Below are 25,627 nucleotides of genomic sequence, written 5' to 3'. Positions count from 1 at the left end.
ACCAGTGTGTCTCCAGAGCTGATTATATCGACAAGTTTACTAGTGTGTCTCCAGAGCTGATTATATCGACAAGTTTACCAGTGTGTCTCCAGAGCTGATTATATCGACAAGTTTACTAGTGTGTCTCCAGAGCTGATTATATCGACAAGTTTACCAGTGTGTCTCCAGAGCTGATTATATCGACAAGTTTACCAGTGTGTCTCCAGAGCTGATTATATCGACAAGTTTACTAGTGTGTCTCCAGAGCTGATTATATCGACAAGTTTACCAGTGTGTCACCAGAGCTGATTATATCGACAAGTTTACCAGTGTGTCACCAGAGCTGATTATATCGACAAGTTTACCAGTGTGTCTCCAGAGCTGATTATATCGACAAGTTTACCAGTGTGTCACCAGAGCTGATTATATCGACAAGTTTACCAGTGTGTCTCCAGAGCTGATTATATCGACAAGTTTACCAGTGTGTCTCCAGAGCTGATTATATCGACAAGTTTACCAGTGTGTCTCCAGAGCTGATTATATCGACAAGTTTACCAGTGTGTCTCCAGAGCTGATTATATCGACAAGTTTACCAGTGTGTCTCCAGAGCTGATTATATCGACAAGTTTACTAGTGTGTCTCCAGAGCTGATTATATCGACAAGTTTACCAGTGTGTCTCCAGAGCTGATTATATCGACAAGTTTACTAGTGTGTCTCCAGAGCTGATTATATCGACAAGTTTACCAGTGTGTCACCAGAGCTGATTATATCGACAAGTTTACCAGTGTGTCTCCAGAGCTGATCTTGAAACAATACAAATTGTTATCACAGTTACGATACTTGATGCTTGCGCGAAAAATAATTTCGGAATCAAAAACATTTATTAAGAGTGAAAAGAAACTTTTTTGCGTGTTTGTTACTTGAGAAAATACTATTATATTTATATAGATAAGTAGTTACGTGGCCACACAACCGTGTACTATTATATTTATATGGATAAGTACTTACATGAACATTCAACACACTGTAGTGTTATATTTATAAAGATAAGTAGTTACGTCGTCATACTACAGACAGTACTATTATATTTATATACTTAAGTAGTTACATGGGCAGACAACAGTCAGTACTGTTTTATTTATGCTGATATGTAGTTAGGTGGTGATACAACAGACATTATTATTATATTTATAAAGATAAGCAGTTACTTAGACACACAACAGACAATACTGTTATATTTATATAGATAAGTTGTGACGTGGACATACAACAGGCAGTACTGTTACACTTATACAGATAAGTTGTTACGTGGACATACATCAGTGTACTCTTATATTTATAAAGATAAGTAGTTACTTGGGCATAGAACAGGTACTATTATCTTTATATAATAAGCAGTTACGTGGACATGCAACTGACAGTACTGTTATATTTATATGGATAAGTAGTTACATGGACAGAAAACAGACAATACTCTTATATTTATATAGGTAAGTAGTTATGTGAACATATAACAGACAATACTGTTATATTCATATAGATAAGTAGTTACATGGGCATACATTAGACAGTACTGTTATATTTATATAGAAAACACTATTTCCACTGAAAGTGAAATACACTGAGGAAAGCACTGACCCTCCTTACCTGTTACATGCTTTCCAAATTTGACCGACCATAGTGTTAAGAACTTCTGAGGCGCTTTTTTAGCAACTCAAAGGCTGAAACGTTGAATGTAAGATGTCTGTGAATGGTGTAAGAAAATATTCTATTGTATCTGTTTATTATGAAGTATCTGTCTTGTCTATTGTTTCTAGGAGCGAGTGTGTGTATGTATGATAGTTTGCGATTTATTTTAGGTCAAAGCCCCACAATAGGCTACATGATATCTATCCTTCCCAAGGAATCAAATCCCAGGTTTTAGTTTTGGAAATCAGTAAACTTATCGTTGGCACTTTGAAGAACTTCGGTATGTTGATTTGCATATGTTGTTGGGTGATCATTCGTTCACTCACAGTCTGTACACAGTCAGTACGTCCTCATAACAACTGACTAATAACTAAACAGTTAACTAATAACTAAACAATTAACTGATAACTAAACAATTAACTAATAACTAAACAATTAACTGATAACTAAACAATTAACTAATAACTAAACAGTTAACTAATAACAAAACAATTAACTGATAACTAAACAATTAACTAATAACTAAAGAGTTAACCAATAACTAAACAGTTAACTAATAACTAAACAGTTAACTAATAACTAAACAATTAACTAATAACTAAACAGTTAACTGATAGCTAAACAATTAACTAATAATTAAACGGTTAACTGATAACTAAACAGCTAACTAATAACTAAACAACTAACTAATAACTAAACAGTTAACTGATAACTAAACAGTTAACTACTTACTAAACCTTTAACTACTTACTAAACGGTTACTTACTTACTAAACAGCTAACTACTTACTAAACAGTTAACTACTTACTAAACAGTTAACTAATAACTAAACAGTTAACTACTTACTAAACAGTTAACTACTTACTAAACGGTTAACTACTTACTAAACGATTAATTACTTACTAAACAGTTAACTAATAACTACACAGTTAACTAATAACTAAACAGTTAACTACTTACTAAACAATTAACTAATAATTAAACAGTTAACTGATAATTAAACAATTAACTAATAACTAAACAGTTAAATACTTACTAAACAGTTAACTACTTACTAAACAATTAACTAATAATTAAACAGTTAACTGATAACTAAACAGTTAACTAATAACTAAACAGTTAACTACTTACTAAACCTTTAACTACTTACTAAACGGTTACTTACTTACTAAACAGCTAACTACTTACTAAACAGTTAACTACTTACTAAACAGTTAACTAATAACTAAACAGTTAACTACTTACTAAACAGTTAACTAATAACTAAACAGTTAACTACTTACTAAACAGTTAACTACTTACTAAACGGTTAACTACTTACTAAACGATTAATTACTTACTAAACAGTTAACTAATAACTACACAGTTAACTAATAACTAAACAGTTAACTACTTACTAAACAATTAACTAATAATTAAACAGTTAACTGATAATTAAACAATTAACTAATAACTAAACAGTTAAATACTTACTAAACAGTTAACTACTTACTAAACGGTTAACTACTTACTTATTGTTTAACTATTCAGTTGACGATGTCCCAGAAAAGTACAGTGCAAAGGATGACTTCGTATTGTTTAACTATTCAGTTGACGATGTCCTAGAAAAGTACAGTGTAAGGGATGACTTCGTATTGTTTAACTATTCAGTTGACGATGTCCTAGAAAAGTACAGTGTAAGGGATGACTTCGTATTGTTTAAATATTCAGTTGACGAGGTTACATCATTACATAAAGCTATAAGCAGTATGTTTACAGACAGTGAGATGATTGATAAATCTACAGTTGACAAGATTACATCATTAGATAAAGGCTATAAGCAATATGTTTGCAGACAGTCAGATGGTTGATAAATCTACAGTTGACAAGATTACATCATTAGATAAAGGCTATAAGCAGTATGTTTACAGACAGTGAGATGGTTGATAAATCTACAGTTGACAAGGTTACATCATTAGATAAAGGCTATAAGCAATATGTTTGCAGACAGTGAGATGGTTGATAAATCTACAGTTGACAAGGTTACATCATTAGATAAAGGCTATAAGCAATATGTTTACAGACAGTGAGATGGTTGATAAATCTACAGTTGACTAGGTTACATCATTAGATAAAGGCTATAAGCAGTGTGTTTGCAGACAGTGAGATGGTTGATAAATCTACAGTTGACGAGGTTGCATCATTAGATAAAGGCTATAAGCAATATGTTTACAGACAGTCAGATGGTTGATAAATCTACAGTTGACTAGGTTACATCATTAGATAAAGGCTATAAGCAGTGTGTTTGCAGACAGTGAGATGGTTGATAAATCTACAGTTGACAAGGTTACATCATTAGATAAAGGCTATAAGCAGTATGTTTGCAGACAGTGAGATGGTTGATAAATCTACAGTTGACAAGGTTACATCATTAGATAAAGGCTATAAGCAGTATGTTTACAGACAGTGAGATGGTTGATAAATCTACAGTTGACGATGTTACATCATTAGATAAAGGCTATAAGCAGTATGGTTGCAGACAGTGAGATGGTTGATTAGTTTAATTGATGGGGATTTTGTTTTGTGAAAATAATTATTTATTTTGACTTCGTTAGTTTCTTCAATTATACTCTAAGTACAATGAACTAAACCAAGTCGTATTCATCATTTCATATTACAAGAGAAGATGGCAATATATTTACTAATACACTGAACAAATATTTTGAACTTAACCGTGATGAGTAAGGTTCATTTTCCGAAAGCTCTCGGGTTTTCGTGTTTCGTTTACATCTTTAACTGATGTTTTGAACCTATGTGTTTTCCTTACATCATGAGTGTATTAATACGCTAACTATCTTTCATGTTACAGTCCAAAGTACAGTACACATTTATATACCAGTGTATATTTGGAAGAATTTGTTTAAACACAGTTTGTGTGGTTGGTATATTAGGTTCCACAGATAAGTTCTTGTGTCACAAATGGTACGCATTGTTTTACCACAATTTACGTTTCATAAACTACTAAACTCCCGGTATTTCTTGGATTAGCTCAGCGCAGGTTTTCCAGTCGTGGTGAAAGGTTGGTGCGTGTGGTTAATCCTACATGTTTTTAATTAGTATGTTTCGTGAACTGAGGCTAACAATGATGTGTTAGCTACTGTTTCTCAGTGTCACGAATACAACAGTATTACAATAACCTATTCATTATTTCATATTACGTAACAACATGTTTAATATTAAAATATCTCGTGCACACACACATTTGAGAGCTTCCATTCGTTAATATGGACTTTAATAGGTAAGGACCGTTTGACACAGAGTAAAGACATTATTATAAACACGGAAGATGCCAGAGTAAAACCGCTTCGTGTGTTGAGAAGATTCGATTATGGTTATTTCTGCAGATAGTTGCATTTTCAGTTACATGTTTGTTTTTAGTAATGAGTTCAAATATAGCTGACTAAAATGGACGTAATTATATGATGCCAAACCAATTGGTGCGCACGATGATAGTTTAATGTATGGCAGAGATCGGTGTAAGAGCACTGATGCAGAAAAAACAAATAACTAGTAACACAACCTGACTACAGACGGCGTCGTCGTTTCAGTGCACTAAAAAAAATCCAATTTGCCATTTGATCCCACGAGAGACGTCTGGATAGAGCAAATGAGAAGTGCAATGTTTCCATTTTTTATCAGCTATGATAAATTATCACAAATGTGAAATAAGTTATTTCACGATTATCCTTTGAAATGAAATTCAGATTAAGTAGAAAGTATATTGCTTATGTTCGGTTTGATGTTTGGCTAACTACACCTCGTATCTAACGTTTTCCACTCAAGCCAAGAAACAACTTTCGCCATAAGTTGTAACATGTTAAAACCTGCGGCGTTATTATTTGTAACCGGATACCTTTCTACTTTAGACATATAAACATATTACAACCTTAGAGTAATCTGTTTACACAGTGAACTGTGCTTGTTTAAGAGGGTTAGGTTAAAATATAAATATTAGTGGTTTTCTTGCAATTACCAGTTTACTAAAATCTAAGATAAATCGCACAACTGTCAATAGGTTCATGAAGTGCCTTAGAAACATCTCTATTTGCTTTGTACGTCAGTGGAAAATATGTTAGTAATACTTCTGAATTTATGTTTGTTATTAAATACATTAATGAGGTATCATCTGATCTAGAGACTAATGAATATCAAGTAAAACAACTAAAACTTACAAAAGAGGTCTTTGTAACAAAAACAACACCAACATTAAGAATAGGCCTAACAGTGAATTACCCCTTAAATTAGTTTGCTCATCTTTATTATATTTAAAATATGAACTCCTGAAATACATGCGCATGTTATTTTTAAAGGTAATTACGGTGGATTTGTACCTTAAATTTGACTCTCTGTTTCAATGTTCTTGTTGCTTTTGCGTAGACATGCATAAAAATCTATCTACCCTCTGTTCACTACGATGAATCGAACCATGTATTTTAGTATTATAGCTCTGTTAGTTTGCTACTGACAAACTGGGGGAGGGACGTTTTAATGTTGGCAAACTTTTTATCAGAAATTTCCATTACGTGCGTGTAGACAAGTATAGACGATTCGATTTTTGACTTTTGTTCGAATAACTAGAGAATAGCCCTGAAGCAAGGCCTGGATAGAATTGTACAATATTTGATAGATCACAGTCCACGTTTGATTTCGTGTTTAAAATAAACTTAACCCAGATTTATTAATCTGAAAGTGACCAAAGAAGGTCGAAACGTTATTTTGTACTTTGTTTTGATTAAAGTTTTAATTGTTTGTTTGTTTTTGAATTTCGCGCAAAGCTACTCGCGGGCTATTTGCGCTAGCCGTCTCTAATTTAGCAGTGTAAGACTAGAGGGAAGGCAGCTAGTCATCATCACCACCGCCAACTCTTGGGCTACTCTTTTACCAGCGAATAGTGAGATTGACCGTCACATTATAACGCCCCCACGGCTGAAAGGGTGAGCATGTTTGGTGCGACGGGGATGAGAACCCGCGACTTTCAGATTACGAGTCGAGTGCCTTAACCACCTGACCATACCGACCTTTATGTATAGAAAGGTCCGTTTATAATTCCACGTAATATCTGGAAGCGTGATTTCTACCATAGGGTTACTGTTCCATTCAGAAGTTTTCGCTCTATTATCATCGATGCTTGTTCTCATGTTGTATTTCTTTCTTTGTATAATTCGTGTGTTTCGAATTATAAATACTAGGTTATTTAAGTACACACTTAAGTCACTAAGTCAAATAGAGTACTGAAAAAAAAACACATACCTTTATTAGGTTTATGGCTGATAAACATGGTGCCGTTAGTTTTATTAATCATGTGTTATTAGATTTATAGCTAGTGAACATAACGTCGTTAGATTCCATGATTAAATGTTAAAGGGGTTTACAGCTTGTAAACAAGATGCAGTTATTTTCCATAATCAAGAATGTTTAGGTTTGAACTTAGTTGGCGTTGCCAGATTCCATAATCAGGTTTTACTGACAGCGTCTGGCAAGACTTTCTACAAATGGAAGGACACGTTTAGCTTTAAGAAAGCACATCTTTCTCAATCGAAAAATAATTCGAACAAAACTTTCTATTAAACCTATCAAAAATAAAGCTTTTCTGTCAGGAATTTTTCAAAGTGATTAATGTTCATAACTCGTACGGTGTTACACCAGCCTTAGTCGTAAGTGCGGGAGGCGGGCCTTTCAGCGATTTCAAAACATAATTATTTTAATTTTTACATGAATACGTAAAGAAATTAGGGACAGCAAAGATTGTGTGTATTGAGCGACCCCGATGAGGTTCTCGGCAATTCAAGAATACATAAAGCGTTGTGTAGCACATCGAATTTCAATAAATCACGTACACATGCTAGAAAGATCCGCGATTTGGTTTATTATTCTACTTTCATACAGTTGTATCCATAAACTTCAAATATAAGTATGCCTTATAAAGGATTAACTTGACTTCTTTTAAAGTAGCGATTTAGTATTCGACAAAAATGTACTTTTAAGATAATGATTTTGTATTAAACGTTCAATGAAAACAAAGACTCTGAATATTGATTTTCGATTAAACTGCTCATAAGTTCGAAAGACCATAATTTGTATTGATATAAGGCTTGTTTTATGTTATTCTTTCACGGGTATAGTAGTTGTTTTGGTGTTTTTTTTAATCTGTATTCGTTCAGTTGTGGTACAAGACGGTAGGTCCGTTCTCCATCTTTATCTACGCAAAGACTCTTTAATACCATGCTAATGCGGTGTGCATTTTCAGGGCATGAGCACATATTTGCGCTGTGATAAATAATACACTGTAGTTACGTAACACGTTCTGATTTTGTCTGGATTGTTTCTCTTTTTACTTCGTCAAAATATGTAGAGTTTGGTAAATGTCAGAAATCTGGTTCGAGACCCGAGACACCATCCCGCAAACAAACAGTCAAAACAAGAAACGTCGATACTGACTTAAACACCATACATCATGCCAGGAGTGCTGCCGAACTCTCAGAAACCTTAGCTTCTTCGCCCTTGAACAGAAATATTTATCTCACAAATAATGTAAATATCTGTTATTGGTTACATCAAACTTGAATGTAATTCATATAGGTGACTATAACTGGAAACGACACTTTAAAACAATAAACGTTAACTGACACAAAGGTCCAAAGTTTAAGTTAACACTTGTTTAAAATATAATCACAAATCAGCTTTAAATACTGAGACTTCCTTATTTTGTGGTTAACAGTTTAACAGTAGGACTTATAAACAAACTACAGGTAGTATATAAAAATGTGATTGTTTTAAACGGTTGTATTAAATGAAGACTACAAAACAGTGCGAAAACAGCTAACGTTTCCATGTATGGTGGACGTTACGGTTAAATACAAAATACAGCAATACATTTCTAGGTATGGTAGATGTTAGGGTTAAATACAAAAACAGCAATACATTTGTATGTATAGTGACTGTTACAGTGTTAGGGTTTTGGCTGATGTATTTGTACCATTTCTGCTCCCTTCAGACACACACAGATAGATAGACATAAAAAGAACATTTACAGCCCTTGAGTTTTTATTTTTTCTCTTTGCTATTTCCAATGAGAAGAAGAAAATAATAAAGATAAAAACAATAGACTTGAGTATTACGTGTAGAAACTTGTAGATGTTTAGGTTGTACAGTTATATATACAGGGTGTCCCAAAAAACGTATACACACTTTGAATGATTATAAATACAATGTTTATTAAGATATATCTCGGTTTTATAATCCAAGTTTAGGAATACAAGTGTAGAATATTTTGAGTTATCACAGGTGCTCGAACTGATGACCGTTCTGATCCGGCCCGGCATGGCCAAGCGTGTTAAGGTGTACGACTCGTAATCTGAGGGTCGCGGGTTCGCATCCGCGTCGTGCCAAACATGCTCGCCCTTTCAGCTGTGGGGGCATTATAATGTTACGATCAATCCCACTATTCGTTGGTAAAAGAGTAGCCCAAGAGTTGGCGGTGGGTGGTGATAACTAGCTGCCTTCCCTCTAGTCTTACACTGATAAATTAGGGACGGCTAGCACAGATAGCCCTCGAGTAGCTTTGTGCGAAATTCAAAAACAAACAACCCGTTCTGATCCAGACACTGCTGATAACACGGACAGATGGAATTGCAAACCACGAATAATTGCATTTGGTATGTAGGTGCATTCTCTTTCAATTTCTGCTCTCAGCTCATTGATTGTTGCAGATACTATAAACCTTATCTTTGACGTATCCCCATAAAAAAAGTCCAGATGTGTGAGGTCTGGTGAACGTGGAGGGGCGGGAATTCACCACTTCCTCTTCTCCTAATCCATCTGTTCAGCAAATCTTAGTCAAGATAGGCCCTCACATTACGATGGTAGTGGGGAGGCGATCCATCTTTCTGGAAACAAGACTCCTCATCTCCAAATTGTTCTCAATGCGTGGCATGACAGATTCTTGCATCAAGTTAAGTTAAACGAGACCAGTGACTGTGTTTTCGAAAAATATTGGTCCAACTACGCCCAACGCTGATAATCCACACCACACTTTGTAACCCCTGGTGAGTTTACGTGGTTTTCAACCGTAACATGCGGGTTCTGAGATGCCAAGTAGGTGTAATTGTGATGATTAACTGAGCCATTTAACTTAAATGTGGCCTCACCACTCCAGACAATCTTGTTTGGAAACTGTGCATCCTCTGCAAATTTTTCCAGGTACCACTCACAAAGTTCAACTGTCCGGTCAGGGTCATCTTCACTGAGGGCGTGGACTAGCGCCGGAATAAAACTTTTCCAATGAACGCGCTTCAAAATGCGATTGACGCTCGATTTTTGGATTCCTGTCTCACGGGCTGTTTGTTGAACAGATTTTGTTTTTGGCGATCGATGGAGACTTTCCAACAGCTCTGCCTCTCGTGTGGGACTGGTGGAAGACCGTGGTCTTCCAGAACGCCCTTTATGGACATCTTGAACAGTTCCATTTGTTTCAAATATTTTCGAGTAATGATGAGTGGTGTTGGTGGATCTGTTTGAAACTCCCTTCAAACCGTCTTTGCGCTTCAGCTATGTTCTCGCACTTCCAGTAACACTTTAAAATAAATTTCCTTTTCTCAAAGCTTAGTCTTACTTCTGCCGTTACTTCAAATCAGTTGCACCTGTAAAAAAAAAAAGTTTGAGTGAGTTATAATCATTCAAAGTGTGTATACATGTTTTTGGGTCACCCTGTATAATAGAACAACGAAACTGAAGATCAATATAACTATTCCAGAATGGATTCGTGAAATTATTTTACAAACGCTTGATATTACGTTTGTTTTGAATTTCACGCAAAGCTACTCGAGGGCTATCTGCGCTATCCGTCCCTACTAGGGCAGTGTAAGAATAGAGGGAAGGCAGCTAGTCATTACCACCCACCACCGACTCTTGGAGTACTCTTTACCAACGAATAGCGGTATTAATTCTCACATTATAACGCCTCCACGACTGAAAGGACGAGCATGTATGGTAGGGTGGGAATTCGAACCCGCGACCCTCGGGTTACGAGCCGTGTGCCTTAACCATCTGGCCATGCCGAGTCTTGATATTACGTAATCTATTTCTATTACCATGAACTCTGGGGCTGATATTGGATGTGTATAAAGTTATGCGTAAGGTAAGAGCAGGAAAAATTGACAGGAAATCTTTTAATAGCTTTTAACAGTTTACAGAGCAGACTGGATGGTTGAAGTTATATTTTATAATAATTACTGATCGTACTTTTAACTCCATAACTGAACTTGTGGAAATAAATGGAATATTTCAAGACCTGCTTTCGTTTGGTCTTCTAACTGATTAATAGTTTTCGACCTTGTTTTTTTTACTTTCACGTTTATGAATTTATAAACAGGTGTCAGTACTTGTGTAACTGGTCGGTTAAATAATAATTAGTAGTGGCGAACATTCTGCACGTGTGTTCAGAATAACTAGTACTTGTGTAACTGGTCGGTTAAATAATAATTAGTAGTGGCGAACATTCTGCATGTGTGTTCAGAATAACTAGTACTTGTGTAACTGGTCGGTTAAATAATAATTAGTAGTGGCGAACATTCTGCATGTGTGTTCAGAATAACTAGTACTTGTGTAACTGGTCGGTTAAATAATAATTAGTAGTGGCGAACATTCTGCACGTGTGTTCAGAATAACTAGTACTTGTATAACTGGTCGGTTAAATAATAATTAGTAGTGGCGAACATTCTGCATGTGTGTTCAGAATAACTAGTACTTGTGTAACTGGTCGGTTAAATAATAATTAGTAGTGGCGAACATTCTGCACGTGTGTTCAGAATAACTATCTCTTGCGCGTTTGGGAAATACACTCATCTGTTGAATATTTCACTGCCAATTTTTGTTTTAAATCAATGTTTGAACGATATGTTTATTATCTATTATAACTAAAGATGAAAGGTTGGATTAGATGTGTCAAACAAATGGTTTCACATTCAATACTTCCAGATGTTGTTATATTATTTCCTGAGAGTTAAAACTTTAATTTCTTGTTGTTGTTTTTCTGTTTCGACTCCTAATTAGGATCCAAGAGCCCCAAAGAAAGATCCTCCAACTCCTCCACCTTCGATTGCTCCAAACGGTCCAGAAATGATCAACTCCAAAGTAAGCCACATTACAGAAGGGTCTCGAAACAATGAGGTCCGATCAGTTATTTTGTATGGAATTCCTATAGTTTCACTAGTCATTGATGGCCAGGAAAGACTTTGCCTCGCTCAGATTTCCAACACTCTTCTAAAACACTTCAGTTATAACGAAATTCACAATCGACGAGTGGCTCTGGGCATCACGTGCGTTCAGTGCACTCCTGTCCAGCTGGAACTGTTACGGCGAGCCGGGGCCATGCCTGTATCCTCACGCCGCTGCGGTATGATTTCCAAGCGAGAAGCAGAAAGGTTGTGCAAGTCCTTCCTAGCAGAAACTGCCCCTCCTAAACTCCCGGACAACTTTGCGTTCGACATCTACCACCAGTGTGCTTGGGGCTGTCGCGGCAAGTTCGTACCGTCACGTTACAACAGTTCTCGAGCCAAGTGCATCAAGTGTGCTTACTGCAGTCTGTTTTTCTCTCCGAACAAATTTGTCTTCCACTCTCACCGTTTCTCGGACTCCAAGTACGTCCAACCGGACGCCGCTAACTTCAATTCTTGGCGAAGGCATATTAAGTTAATTGGAATGCCATCTGATGACATAATTCACGCGTGGGAGGACGTGAAAGCCATGTTTAATGGTGGAAGCAGGAAACGTATCACGGCTTGTTCTTCCTTGGCTAGCTCCTCCAGGAGCCAAGAAGCGAAACGGCCACGTTTCCCTAATCATCCTTCTCCGGAAAAACACAACTCTTCACTCAACCCTCCCAACGAAGGCTCCAAATCTCCGTATCTACCAGTTGTCCCTTTCTCCAACAAAAACTATCATATTCCTCCAGCGCCCCCTTTTGTTGCACCAACCTCACCATTCTACTTTACAGCCGGTAAGCCATTTTCAGCCTCGGATATCAGACAGTGTTTCGCTGAATATATGTGGGCAGGAAAACAATCATTTCCCCTACCCTACGGCCCCATGTTCTGGTCTAGAGATTCCAATCCTTCATCCGTGGATTACAGGGAAGATGCTGTCATTGAAAATATGGTCCATCCTTCTTTGACATTGACTACGCAAGCTCCTCTTCTGTCTTCTACTTCAGATTCAGACTTTAGAAAACAGCAGTTTGAAGTGGAACAAAGTCAGACTCAAGTGAAAAGTCCAGAAAACACCTACTCTCGAACGTCGGCCTTCCGGCCCGTGAGTAAGACAGGAAATCGGCCGTACGAGGTGGAACCATCAGTGTGCGACACAACAGCAGATACAACTACAACCTGTGGAGAAACGTCTGACACATGTAGGTCTGGGTCCCGTGGATCAGCATCCCTAGAAGTAGATGTTACGGACATGTCCAGCAATGACGGCGTCTCAGAATCCAGTCTTGACAACCATGTAAACCCTGGCGCTCATGTCATCTTTCGGCCAGTGAATGGAGTAACGCCCTCTATTGCTGATACCAGTGTAACTTCAGTTACAGAAGTAAGTTCATGAAATTATATTACTCTCTTGTTCATCCGTTACAGATTCATTGCAAATAAGACATGTTTTATTACTCCTTTAAATGATTTTGGGAACTTAAAAGTTCCATCGTGTAAAGAACTGTGATTTTTACAAAATTAAATTAAAAGATATTTCATTAGAGAAAATGAAGGAAATATTCGTTTATAGCGCGACTGCGCACTGTACAGATACCTAATTTACAAATATAGGATTCAAATCGGTTAACTAGCGACCTCTGTGTTAAGTTTAAAATATTAGACTAATAATGCACTAATAGTAAAAGCAACCAAGAATTAGCACGTGAAAAGTTAAACTTCACTTGAATTACGTATATGAGTAGTAATTTTATAATTTAAGATTTTTCAATAATTAACTTTTTTCATATCAACGCTCTGAGAACTCTATCGAATTAGTCATTCTATTAAGCGAAAGGTTTCGGTCGTGACTGTAATACTAAAAATAGGTTATAATAGCTAAATAACTCAATACGTCGATTTAGTGACATTTTGACTTGTCTAGATGTAATTTTCGTTTCTTTATAAGCAGTAGACGGAGACCTAGTAATTCTTAAGTTTGAAGTTTTGGTACAAAGTTATACGTGTTACGACAAGGTGAAGTTAACTAAACCCTAGTCGTTGCTATGGTTATTAATTACGACCAGGAAGCTTTTATCAACGTATTATCAGACTAACAACCGAAATGCAGGACGTTAATAGTGGGCTATCACTCAATTATGGTAACGATTCCATGGTAAGATTTAAAAGTCTGGTTATATGTAAAAATAATTATGCACAAGTAACACTGAGAATGGATGTTCACCAGATTTTAAAGTTTCACAGAACATTTCGAATACATATACGTAAGGCTGTATTTATTTAAACATTATTACGACTTATTTTAACAACTTCCCTCACACACACAGTGAGACAGTGATAAGTCTACAGACCTACAACTTTCAATTTCCCACTGTGAATATATTATGGTTTTTACCCTAAGACAACCAAACCAATCAGCAAACTAGTTTCGACAATTTTTTTTTGCCCGTATATTAAAATTATTACCAAAATGGATAAAATTACTTTGGTTTTTCAATAATGCTGCTTTATTAGAGAAAAACAAACAAAAACCAACAAATTGCTAAGCCTAAAATTTGTTTATTTGTACACTCTAAATCTTGCAGTTTTATAACTTTCAAATTACATTTGGCCCGACATGACCAGGTGGTTAGGGCGCTCGATTCGTAATCTGAGGGTCGCGGGTTTGAATCCCCGTCACACCAAAAATGCTCACCCTCCCATCGTGATAGTCACATTGTAACATGAGAGCATCATAACGTGCAGTAAATCCCACTATTCGTTGGTAAAAGAGTAGCTTAAGAGTTGGCGGTGGGTGGTGATGACTAGCTGCCTTCCCTCTAGTCTCACACTACTAAATTAGGGACGGCTAGCGCGAAATTAAAAAAACAAACAAAGCAGCTACTTTTATCACTTGAGTTGTGCCGACCTTGTGTGTTAAAACAATATCCTATGCTACACGTATGCTACACTATCCCCAGTTTCAATACCATACAAACAAACTGTATTCAAGGCTACTATCTACCGTTTCAATAGGCAGAGGATAGATACACACCAATGCACGTACAGACGTTCAATATCAAGAGCCTATTTAAAATGAAAAGAGTGGGCCTATCTCAGACGACCATTGTATATAATTTTCTATCCAAATCGAGCAGGTTTGTTTTATATTTCTGAGTAATTACTATTATATGGTTTAAAAAATAACCTTTTCGCTTGGTATATTCACGTTTGCATAACAAAAAACACACAAATAAAACACATAATGGATCACGTACGTGCCACGTAATTTTTCTCTGACAGCAGTTTCAAGCACAAAATAAATTAGTTTTCAGAGAAATTTCGCCTTCCTGAGTCAACAAAGGCTGTCTTTAGTGTTCAACATTCAAGTTTAGAGTCGTTTTAATAAAATGAAACTTTTATTTAGTCCAGTTTCCAATTTGATACATATTTACACAACATGAACCATTTATGTACACGATATCACTGTTATACACTGTCAGGAACCAGTTATGTACACAATATCACTATTATACACTGTCAGGAACCAGTTTTATACGCAATATTACAATTATACATTAACAGGAACCAGTTATATACACAGTATCACTTATATTCACTGTTAGGAACCTGTTGTATACACAGTATCACTTATATTCACTGTTAGGAACATGTTGTATACACAGTATCACTTATATTCACTGTTAGGTACCTGTTGTATACACAGTATCACTTATATTCACTGTTAGGAACCTGTTGTATACACAGTATCACTTATATTCACTGTTAGGTACCTGTTGTATACACAGTATCACTTATATTCACTGTTAGGTACCTGTTGTATACACAGTATCACTTATATTCACTGTTAGGTACCTGTTGTATACACAGTATCACTTATATTCACTGTTAGGTACCTGTTGTATACACAGTATCACTTATATTCACTGTTAGGTACCTGTTGTATACACAGTATCACTTATATTCACTGTTAGGTACCTGTTGTATCACAGTATCACTTATATTCACTGTTAGGTACCTGTTGTATACACAGTATCACTTATATTCACTGTTAGGAACCTGTTGAATACAAAGTATCACTTATATTCACTGTTAGGAACCTGTTGTATACACAGTATCACTTATATTCACTGTTAGGTACCTGTTGTATACACAGTATCACTTATATTCACTGTTAGGAACCTGTTGTATACACAGTATCACTTATATTCACTGTTAGGTACCTGTTGTATACACAGTATCACTTATATTCACTGTTAGGTACCTGTTGTATACACAGTATCACTTATATTCACTGTTAGGTACCTGTTGTATACACAGTATCACTTATATTCACTGTTAGGTACCTGTTGTATACACAGTATCACTTATATTCACTGTTAGGTACCTGTTGTATACACAGTATCACTTATATTCACTGTTAGGAACCTGTTGAATACAAAGTATCACTTATATTCACTGTTAGGAACCTGTTGTATACACAGTATCACTTATATTCACTGTTAGGTACCTGTTGTATACACAGTATCACTTATATTCACTGTTAGGAACCTGTTGTATACACAGTATCACTTATATTCACTGTCAGGAAACAGTTATATACGTAATATCAGTGTTATCTACTGTTTTCGCTCCTATTTAACCAGCTTCCTTCGTATGCATTGCAGGTGGGTCAGCAGTAAGTGTGGGAATATACAATGTTAAAATTCAGGGTTCGGATGATGCAGGGCGCATATCTGAATTTAGGAAGGTACAATAATTACATAATTTCTGAATGATAATATCTGGGTGACAGCTTTGCACACGTACTAACTCACGCATATTCGCATCAGCCTAGTGATTTACCTAACTACTAAGTCTGGGGTAAGGAGAGAGAGCTAATGTGTTTCTAATAACAAAGCCACATTTGAAGAGTGTTTGTGTGTTTCTTATAACAAAACCATATCTGAAGAGTGTTTGTGTGTTTCTTATAACAAAACCATATCTGAAGAGTGTGTGTGTGTATGTTTCTTATAACAAAGCCACATCTGTGTGTGTGTATGTTTCTTATAACAAAGCCACATCTGATAAGTGTATGTGTGTATGTTTCTTATAACAAAGCCACATCTGGAGAGTGTGTGTGGGTATGTTTCTTATAACAAAACCATATCTGAAGAGTGTGTGTGTGTATGTTTCTTATAACAAAGCCATATCTGAAGAGTGTGTGTGTATGTTTCTTATAACAAAGCCATATCTGAAGAGTGTGTCTGTATGTTTCTTATAACAAAACCATATCTGAAGAGTGTGTGTGTGTATGTTTCTTGTAACAAAGCCATATCTGAAGAGTGTGTGTTTGTATGTTTCTTATAACAAAGCCATATCTGATAAGTGTATGTGTGTATGTTTCTTATAACAAAGCCACATCTGGAGAGTGTGTGTGGGTATGTTTCTTATAACAAAACCATATCTGATAAGTGTATGTGTGTATGTTTCTTATAACAAAGCCACATCTGGAGAGTGTGTGTGGGTATGTTTCTTAAAACAAAACCATATCTGAAGAGTGTGTGTGTGTGTATGTTTCTTATAACAAAGCCATATCTGAAGAGTGTGTGTGTATGTTTCTTATAACAAAGCCACATCTGATGAGTGTGTCTGTATGTTTCTTATAACAAAACCATATCTGAAGAGTGTGTGTGTATGTTTCTTATAACAAAGCCATATCTGATGAGTGTGTGTGTATGTTTCTTATAACAAAACCATATCTGAAGAGTGTGTGTGTGTATGTTTCTTATAACAAAGCCATATCTGAAGAGTGTGTGTGTATGTTTCTTATAACAAAGCCACATCTGGAGAGTGTGTGTGGGTATGTTTCTTATAACAAAACCATATCTGAAGAGTGTGTGTGTGTATGTTTTTTATAACAAAGCCATATCTGAAGAGTGTGTGTGTATGTTTCTTATAACAAAGCCACATCTGGAGAGTGTGTCTGTATGTTTCTTATAACAAAGCCATATCTGAAGAGTGTGTGTGTATGTTTCTTATAACAAAGCCATATCTGATGAGTGTGTGTGAATGTTTCTTATAACAAAACCATATCTGAAGAGTGTGTGTGTGTGTATGTTTCTTGTAACAAAGCCATATCTGAAGAGTGTGTGTGTATGTTTCTTATAACAAAACCATATCTGAAGAGTGTGTGTGTGTATGTTTTTTATAACAAAGCCATATCTGAAGAGTGTGTGTGTATGTTTCTTATAACAAAGCCACATCTGGAGAGTGTGTGTGGGTATGTTTCTTATAACAAAGCCATATCTGAAGAGTGTGTGTGTGTATGTTTCTTATAACAAAGCCATATCTGAAGAGTGTGTGTATGTATGTTTCTTATTATAAAACCATATCTGAAGAGTGTGTGTGAATGTTTCTTATAACAAAACCATATCTGAAGAGTATGTGTGTGTATGTTTCTTATAACAAAGCCATATCTGAAGAGTGTGTGTGTATGTTTCTTATAACAAAGCCATATCTGAAGAGTGTGTGTGTGTATGTTTCTTATAACAAAGCCATATCTGAAGAGTGTGTGTGTGTATGTTTCTTATAACAAAGCCATATCTGAAGAGTGTGTGTGTGTATGTTTCTTATAACAAAGCCATATCTGAAGAGTGTGTGTGTGTATGTTTCTTATAACAAAGCCACATCTGAAGAGTGTGTGTGGGTGTGTCTTATAACAAAGCCACATCTGAAGAGTGTGTGTGGGTGTGTCTTATAACAAAGCCATATCTGAAGAGTGTGTGTGTGTATGTTTCTTATAACAAAGCCATATCTGAAGAGTGTGTGTGTGTATGTTTCTTATAACAAAGCCATATCTGAAGAGTGTGTGTGTGTATGTTTCTTATAACAAAGCCATATCTGAAGAGTGTGTGTGTGTATGTTTCTTGTAACAAAGCCATATCTGTTGTATCTACCAAAGGTTATCGAACTCCTGATAATAACATCATGAATCCAAGACCTACCGCTGTTCGAGCGGAGGTGCAAGGTTTGAGACTCGTGTGGTTTTTACAAAGATTTCCACGAACAGCTTGCTCATACTAGCGAGAAAGTGCATGTAAACCGACACACCTCGCAATTTAATCGCATGAACTTAAATAACAGCAGTTTGTTTTATAGGAAATCCACCGTGGGGAATAGAACTCAGAATTTTATCATTGCACGTCCATAGACTTACCGCTGTTCTAATGACGGAAAATGATAACAGAATATTCTTACATAAAACATTATTATATATATTATTATATATATTTGAAACATTTATTTCCACATAATCCCTAAACTTTACGCATGTAAGATATGATTACACCGTCCAAATCTGCAAATCTTCTGCTGGACAGTTCACCTTTAAATGGCATTTAGATTAATAATCGTAAACGATTAATTAAACCCAAACGTATATAAATCGTTACTAAAGGGAATTATTTCTCTCACTAGTAATTGGAGCATCGTTCCAAATCGCTTATCCATTATCTTAATTAAATAACATTTTGAAACAAATTTGTCTAAGTTCTGCACTATTTTTCATATATTAGTGCCTTTGTTTTTTAAGCTTGACATCTCGCTTAAATATTTACTCTTTATGGTTAAGATCAGTGTTACATTTTCTGAGTGAAACTGCTTCTTGTATTATTTGAAACACAGTTAAAGTGTTGATGTTACAGTTTTCTTTGAATCGGTTATCAAGCAGTTTTCTACTTGTTTCTTTTTAGTTTCGCGCAAAGCTACACGAGGGCCATCTGCGCTAGTCATACTTAATTTTGCAGTGTAAGACTAGAGGGTAGACATTTATATGCAAAAACGGCTCGTTTGGGCTGAGAAAACACTTTACATAGAAGAGCGAACAACGTTTCGACCTTCTTCGGTCATCGTCAGAAGAAGGTCGAAACGTTGTTCGCTCTTCTATGTAAAGTGTTTTCTCAGCCCAAACGAGCCGTTTTTGCATATAAATTTCTCAACAAGTGGGTTTCTCGTCATCACTGATTAGAGGGTAGACAGCTAGTCATCACCACCTACCACCAACTGTTGGGCTACTCTTTTACCAACGAATAGTGGGATTAATCGTAGCATTATATTGTCCCCAGTGCTGAAAGGGCGAGCATGTTTGGCGTGAAAGGGAGGCGAATCCGCGACCCTCCAATTACGAGATGACTGCCCTACCATCTGGCCATGCCGGGACTAGTTTTCTACTTAAAACCATGAATAAATTTCTTTATAGTTTTAGAATAAACTTAGAGTTGCAGATACGTCATTGACACCTCAACTTAGTTAAACTTTGGGTGAAGTACATTTAGCATACTTTATATGGTAGATATGTATTACGGGTTTACTCTTTTACCGTTGATAGTTGTGAAGTTTTGATGGTGTAAATACTGTGTTATTGCTTATTTTGAACTAGGTTAACGAAGCATTATGGTGTTCTCAGGAACATTATTATGTCAGTTCGAAACGAAAGACCCGTACAAGTTTTTTTCTAAATTACTTTTTACTATAAACTGTGTGGAACAAAAAGAATCGTAAAAAATATATTTAATAAATACTCATTAACTAAACTAGAAGCACAATGAAACTTTATTTTATGAAGCTTATGCTAGGCATTTATTTTCCTGAAACTAAACTTAAGGTTAACTACACGTTGAGGTTAAAGGTGTTCTAATAATCAGGTCCTGCTCAAGTTTGATACCACTTCATAGATGTCAAACTTAAGCTTGGTGTCCTTTCACACAGGTCAACTCAAACTTGATGTTTTATTAGACAGGTCAAACCCAAGCTAGATGCCCCTTCGGGCAGGTCAGACTCAAGCTAGATGGTTACTCTTTCAGATGGTTCAAACTAAAGGTTATCATTTCAGAAGGTCTAAATCGCGTGAACAGTTTTAGTTTCAAAAACAATACAGTTAAGGCCGAAAGAAGCGCCTCTCAATCTATTGTTCTGTTTACATTCTTATAATAAACAATATCTAACAACTAGAGTAATGTAAACAACAACAAAAAATGCATTGTATGTCAGCTTCCTCGAAACCATTGTTATAAAAGAGAAACGTTTTTCCCGCATTTGAAATGGGAAGTAATTTTAACAGTCAATACAAGGTTTAGATAAACATTTGTCGAGCGCAATAAGCGATAAGGTGAGCACTAGTGCGTTGAAAGTACCTGGTATCGAATTTTCAATAAGTTACTCTCAGGTTCTCATGAATTGAATTTCTATTCGCATTTTATGTCAAAAAATTGAGTAATCTATGACGCACGCACGCTTTTGTTGTATGTTTACATTGATACATATAGTTTCATTTATGCAAAAGAGTAAAGAACACAGACAGAAGCGTCTGGTACGTACACACTTGTAACAAATCATCTGTGCCAGTTTTAAAAATTTTGGCTTAATAATCAATCGACTATTAATAGCCTTGCCGGTGTAACGGACTCTGTTCTAATTGGATTTGAGTGAAATGAAATCGACATTTCTTTTGTTTATAATTATCATAATATTCTCCCCCCCCCCTACTGTTCATTAGAAACGCGTGTTTACCGATGTGTGTGTGTATTCTCATGATATCTTAATTCCCGCTCGTAAGGGCGAACGTTTTTACTTTCACCACTGTTCACGTTTACCGTTATTCACGTGACGTCATTAATAGAGACTGCCATGCGATGTAATTTCCATACAGTGAGGTTAGCATATAAAAGTGCAAATATCACTACTTGTCACGTGCATAGTACAAGCATCCTCTGAACGTGTACCAACTATTTCTCGTCTCTTAGATATGGAATCAGAATCTATGCATAAGGTAAATTGATATGCTGATGTTGTTTATTTTGACAATAAAAAAAATACTTTTGAAATCCATGAATAAAACGTATTACTGAGATGATTCTGTTGTGTGCCTAATTACTAAAGATTCTATAAACTAATTCTTGTGAGCATGACAAATTTGTACTGTGGTTTTGACAGAGAGCAGTAAAAATAAATGATGGAAAAAAAATTACGAAACCATCAACTGATTCTATGTAGTAAACGATTTTCGTGTTCAGTGGTGAAACTATTAACGTTACAGATGGAAACGCCTCTTATTATGTAGTGTAGATTTTCGACGCTGCCATGAAGTGGCGCTGTAAGCAACGACAAAAACTGTAAAATGGATAGGTGTGATTAAATATTTATAGGTTAAGTGATTATACACAGCTATATATGTGTATTAAAGACAAGGTCAGCCATTTTAGAGGCTGGACAGTTAATACAATATTAATTAAATGGGATGTTATGTCTCAGTTCAATTAAATCTATTTTGGTAGATTCAATGGCATGTTACGTTAACTTCCTCTAGAGGGTGCTGTTCACAATAAACCTTAAGTGACATAGTCATACAAGTCAGTAACTTATTCCAAACGGTGCTATTCACAATAAACTTTAAGTGACAAAGTTACACAAGTCAGTACTTTTTGCTAAAACCTTAAGTGACGTAGTTACACAAGTCAGTAACTTCTTCTAAACGATGTTGTTCACAATAAACCTTACGTGCCATAGTTACACAAGTCAGTACCTTCTAAACGATATTGTTCACAATAAACCTTATGTGCCACAGTTACACAAATCAGTACCTTCTAAACGATGTTGTTCACAACAAACCTTAAGTGCCATAGTTACACAAGTCAGTACCTTCTAAACGATATTGTTCACAATAAACCTTAAGTGCCATAGCTACACAAGTCAGTACCTTCTAAACGATGTTGTTCACAATAAACCTTAAGTGCCATAGTTACACAAGTCAGTACCTTCTAAACGATGTTGTTCACAATAAACCTTAAGTGACACAGTTATATAAGTCAATTTATTGATGAATAATGAATATACTGACAGAAAATTATTTTTTAAGAAGAATATTGTTAAAGGGGCTGTTATGGATAGAGAAACGTTTCTTTAACATGGAAATTTGATGTTGTCATTAAATAATTTTTTTTTAAAATTAAGCCTATTCTATGTACAAGAAATAGAGTGTAATGTGCTATAGCTTTTGTTTGTTTGTTTTGAATTTTCGCGCAAAGCTACACGAGGACTATCTGCGCTAGCCATCCCTAATTAGCAGTGTAGGACTAGAGTGTGTGTTTTCTTATAGCAAAGCCACATCGGGCTATCTGCTGAGCCCACCGAGGGGAATCGAACCCCTGATTTTAGCGTTGTAAATCCGGAGACATACCGCTGTATTAGCGGGGGGCGTGTAGGACTAGAAGAAAGACAGCTAGTCATCACTACATATCGTCAACTCTTGGGCTACATTTTTATCAAAGAATAGTGGGATTGACCGTCACATCATATCGAAATTTTGGCTGAAAAGTAGAGTATGCTTTTTTGTGATGGGGATTCGAACCCGCGACCCTCATATCTACGAGTAGAGCGCCCTCACCATCTGATTATGCTGGGCCAATACCAGAACTATTCATCAAGTAATAATTTATATTAATCATACGTCAGAGCATATTTCTGCGGACGAATCTACCTTGCTACACACTGTGTGTGTGTGTGTGTGTGTGTCTATGTGTTAAGGAAGATGCAGTTGTTTCTTTTTCATTGGCAGGGAGAAGTCAAACCATAAACACATATTGTGCACGAGTCACGTGCCTCTAAGATGAATCCCTGTGGTCGATGTATATTTATTATTCTTCACACGAAATGAAATTGAATCTAGAAGAAACGACACATCTATAAGTAATTCATAATGTCTGTTCTTTCATACCTGGAGCGTTTTTAATTCAAGTAGGCTGTTTGTCCATCACCCCCTCGAGAGTCGTGCTGCACGTGCATGGGGCTCCCAATAGCCTGATTACATGGTTCACGAGTTTCTGCTTTAGTTGCGGATCCCTCGCGCCTTGTGCGCGTTCATTGAATTCTTAAATAAATATTAATAGAATAGAGAAATTTAAATGAAGGCGGCTTGTTAACTGACGAGGCACTGAGAACCCGATTGCGGATTGCTTACCTGTACGCGTCCTGACGTTGCAAACGCATTGGGCGTTCGCTTTCAAGCGCGGAACTTTCTACGATTCCTAAATGAATATGTTTAAATAAAAGGCAAAGAGTAAAAGGTTTCATCATCTATCTTAAATTTGGTGATTTTTAGAAAAGACGTTCATGACTGTGGCTCTGTTTCTCTCTATATCTTAAATAATAAGTTATTAGAGTTTTTTTTTTTTTCTCAATATAACTGGAACGTTATAATGATATTTAAACACCTAAAATTTGGCCTTTGAAATGCGACTAAACCTATTCACTTCAAACTGCACTGCATCTACACTTACATTTTCCAAGGGAATTACAAAACGTGGACAAGAATGGTTCTCTATTATTCTCTAAGAGAATAATAAGTTTGTGTCTGCGCTGCTCCGGTTGGCCCAACATGGCCAGGTGGGTTAGAGCGTTCGACTCGTAATCCGAGGGTCGCGGGTTCGAATCCCCATCTCACCATACGTGCTCGCCCTTTCAGCGGTGGGGGCGTTATAATGTTACGGTCAATAAATCCTAGTATTCGTTGGTAAAAGAGTGGCCCAAGAGTTGGCGGTGGGTGGTGATGACTAGCTACCTTCCCTCTAGTTTTACACTGCTATATTAGGGACGGCTAGCGTAGATAGCCCTCGAGTAGCTTCGCGCGAAATTTAAACAAAGAAACCGCTGTCCCAAAGAGCAGACAGTCACCAGTCAAATCTCTCGGGTCTTGATTCGAATTCGTAGACGCTGGAGTATGACAAGAGAGGTAGAAACATGGGATAATTTTAGTTGGTCGGAAACGCTGCTTGAAAACGTTTTCCACAGGGTAACTAACAACAAGAACATACTGTAGGTTAGTTTATATGACGTATGTTTCGTTCCACAAATATGTATTTAAAACTAAGGAAATGTATTTAATAACAAATCAATTATTTGACAATTTAAAAAAAATGCAACAGTTATTTAAGACATATTTTTCTTTCTCAAACATACACGGGAAGAAAATGTATAATTTTAAAACGGTCATTTTTCAGACTAGTTAGTATATAAAAGTGACCAAATACAAATCTTCCTCGGCCGGCATGGTCAGGTAGGTTGAGGCGTTCGAGTCGTAATCCGAGAGTCGCATGTTCGAATTCCCCTCGCACCAAACATGCTCGCTCTTTCAGCGGTAGGCGCGTTATAATGTGACGGTCAATCCCACTATTCGTTGTTTAAAGAATAACCCAAGAGTTGGCGGTGGGTGATGATGACTAGCTGCCTTCCCTCTAGTCTTACACTGCTAAATTAAGGACGTCTAACACAGAGAGCTCTTTGTAGCTTTGCGCAACAAACAGAAATCTTCGAATAATAATTTAATATTATATGATAACATATAATTTAATGTGGGAACTCCAGTGAATAGGAAATCAATGAAAAACATTAATTATATTTTAGTGTTCCAATAATTATAAACTAAAACATAGAAATAGTTAGAAAAAAAGAACAACCCATTCTGGCGTAGTAATCTTTAGGTGTTTATTTGTTTCTATGTCAAGTATATCACTTGTCACAGACTTACCAGCTACTAACTCTCTGTAATATAAAATGGGACCTTTTTTTGTCTGTACGTTATTTGTCATACATATAGCAGTAACCAACTCTTTGTAAATAAAGGTGTTTATTCGTCTGTATGTCAAGTACTTATTTGTTATAGGTTTATAACAGTAATGAATTT

The 25,627-nt window shown here is 36.1% G+C and overlaps 1 protein-coding gene across 2 annotated transcripts in view; it reads left to right on the top strand.

Annotated features, from left to right (window-relative positions):
- The window catches only part of LOC143231778 (SKI family transcriptional corepressor 1 homolog-B-like), a 71,146-nt gene that overhangs the window by 23,254 nt on the left and 22,265 nt on the right, over positions 1-25,627 (top strand). For both annotated transcript variants that reach the window (XM_076466424.1, XM_076466423.1), the window contains exon 2: positions 11,759-13,294. In XM_076466424.1, coding sequence (XP_076322539.1) covers positions 11,759-13,294 — 1,536 coding nt within the window. The remainder of the gene's footprint in view (positions 1-11,758; positions 13,295-25,627) is intronic.

The sequence above is a fragment of the Tachypleus tridentatus genome, chromosome 11 (genome assembly GCF_004210375.1).
Source record: "Tachypleus tridentatus isolate NWPU-2018 chromosome 11, ASM421037v1, whole genome shotgun sequence".
In the NCBI taxonomy this organism is placed as follows: Eukaryota; Metazoa; Arthropoda; class Merostomata; order Xiphosura; family Limulidae; genus Tachypleus; species Tachypleus tridentatus.
Note: the sequence above shows the minus strand (reverse complement) of the source record. Positions and strands in the feature narration are given on the sequence as shown.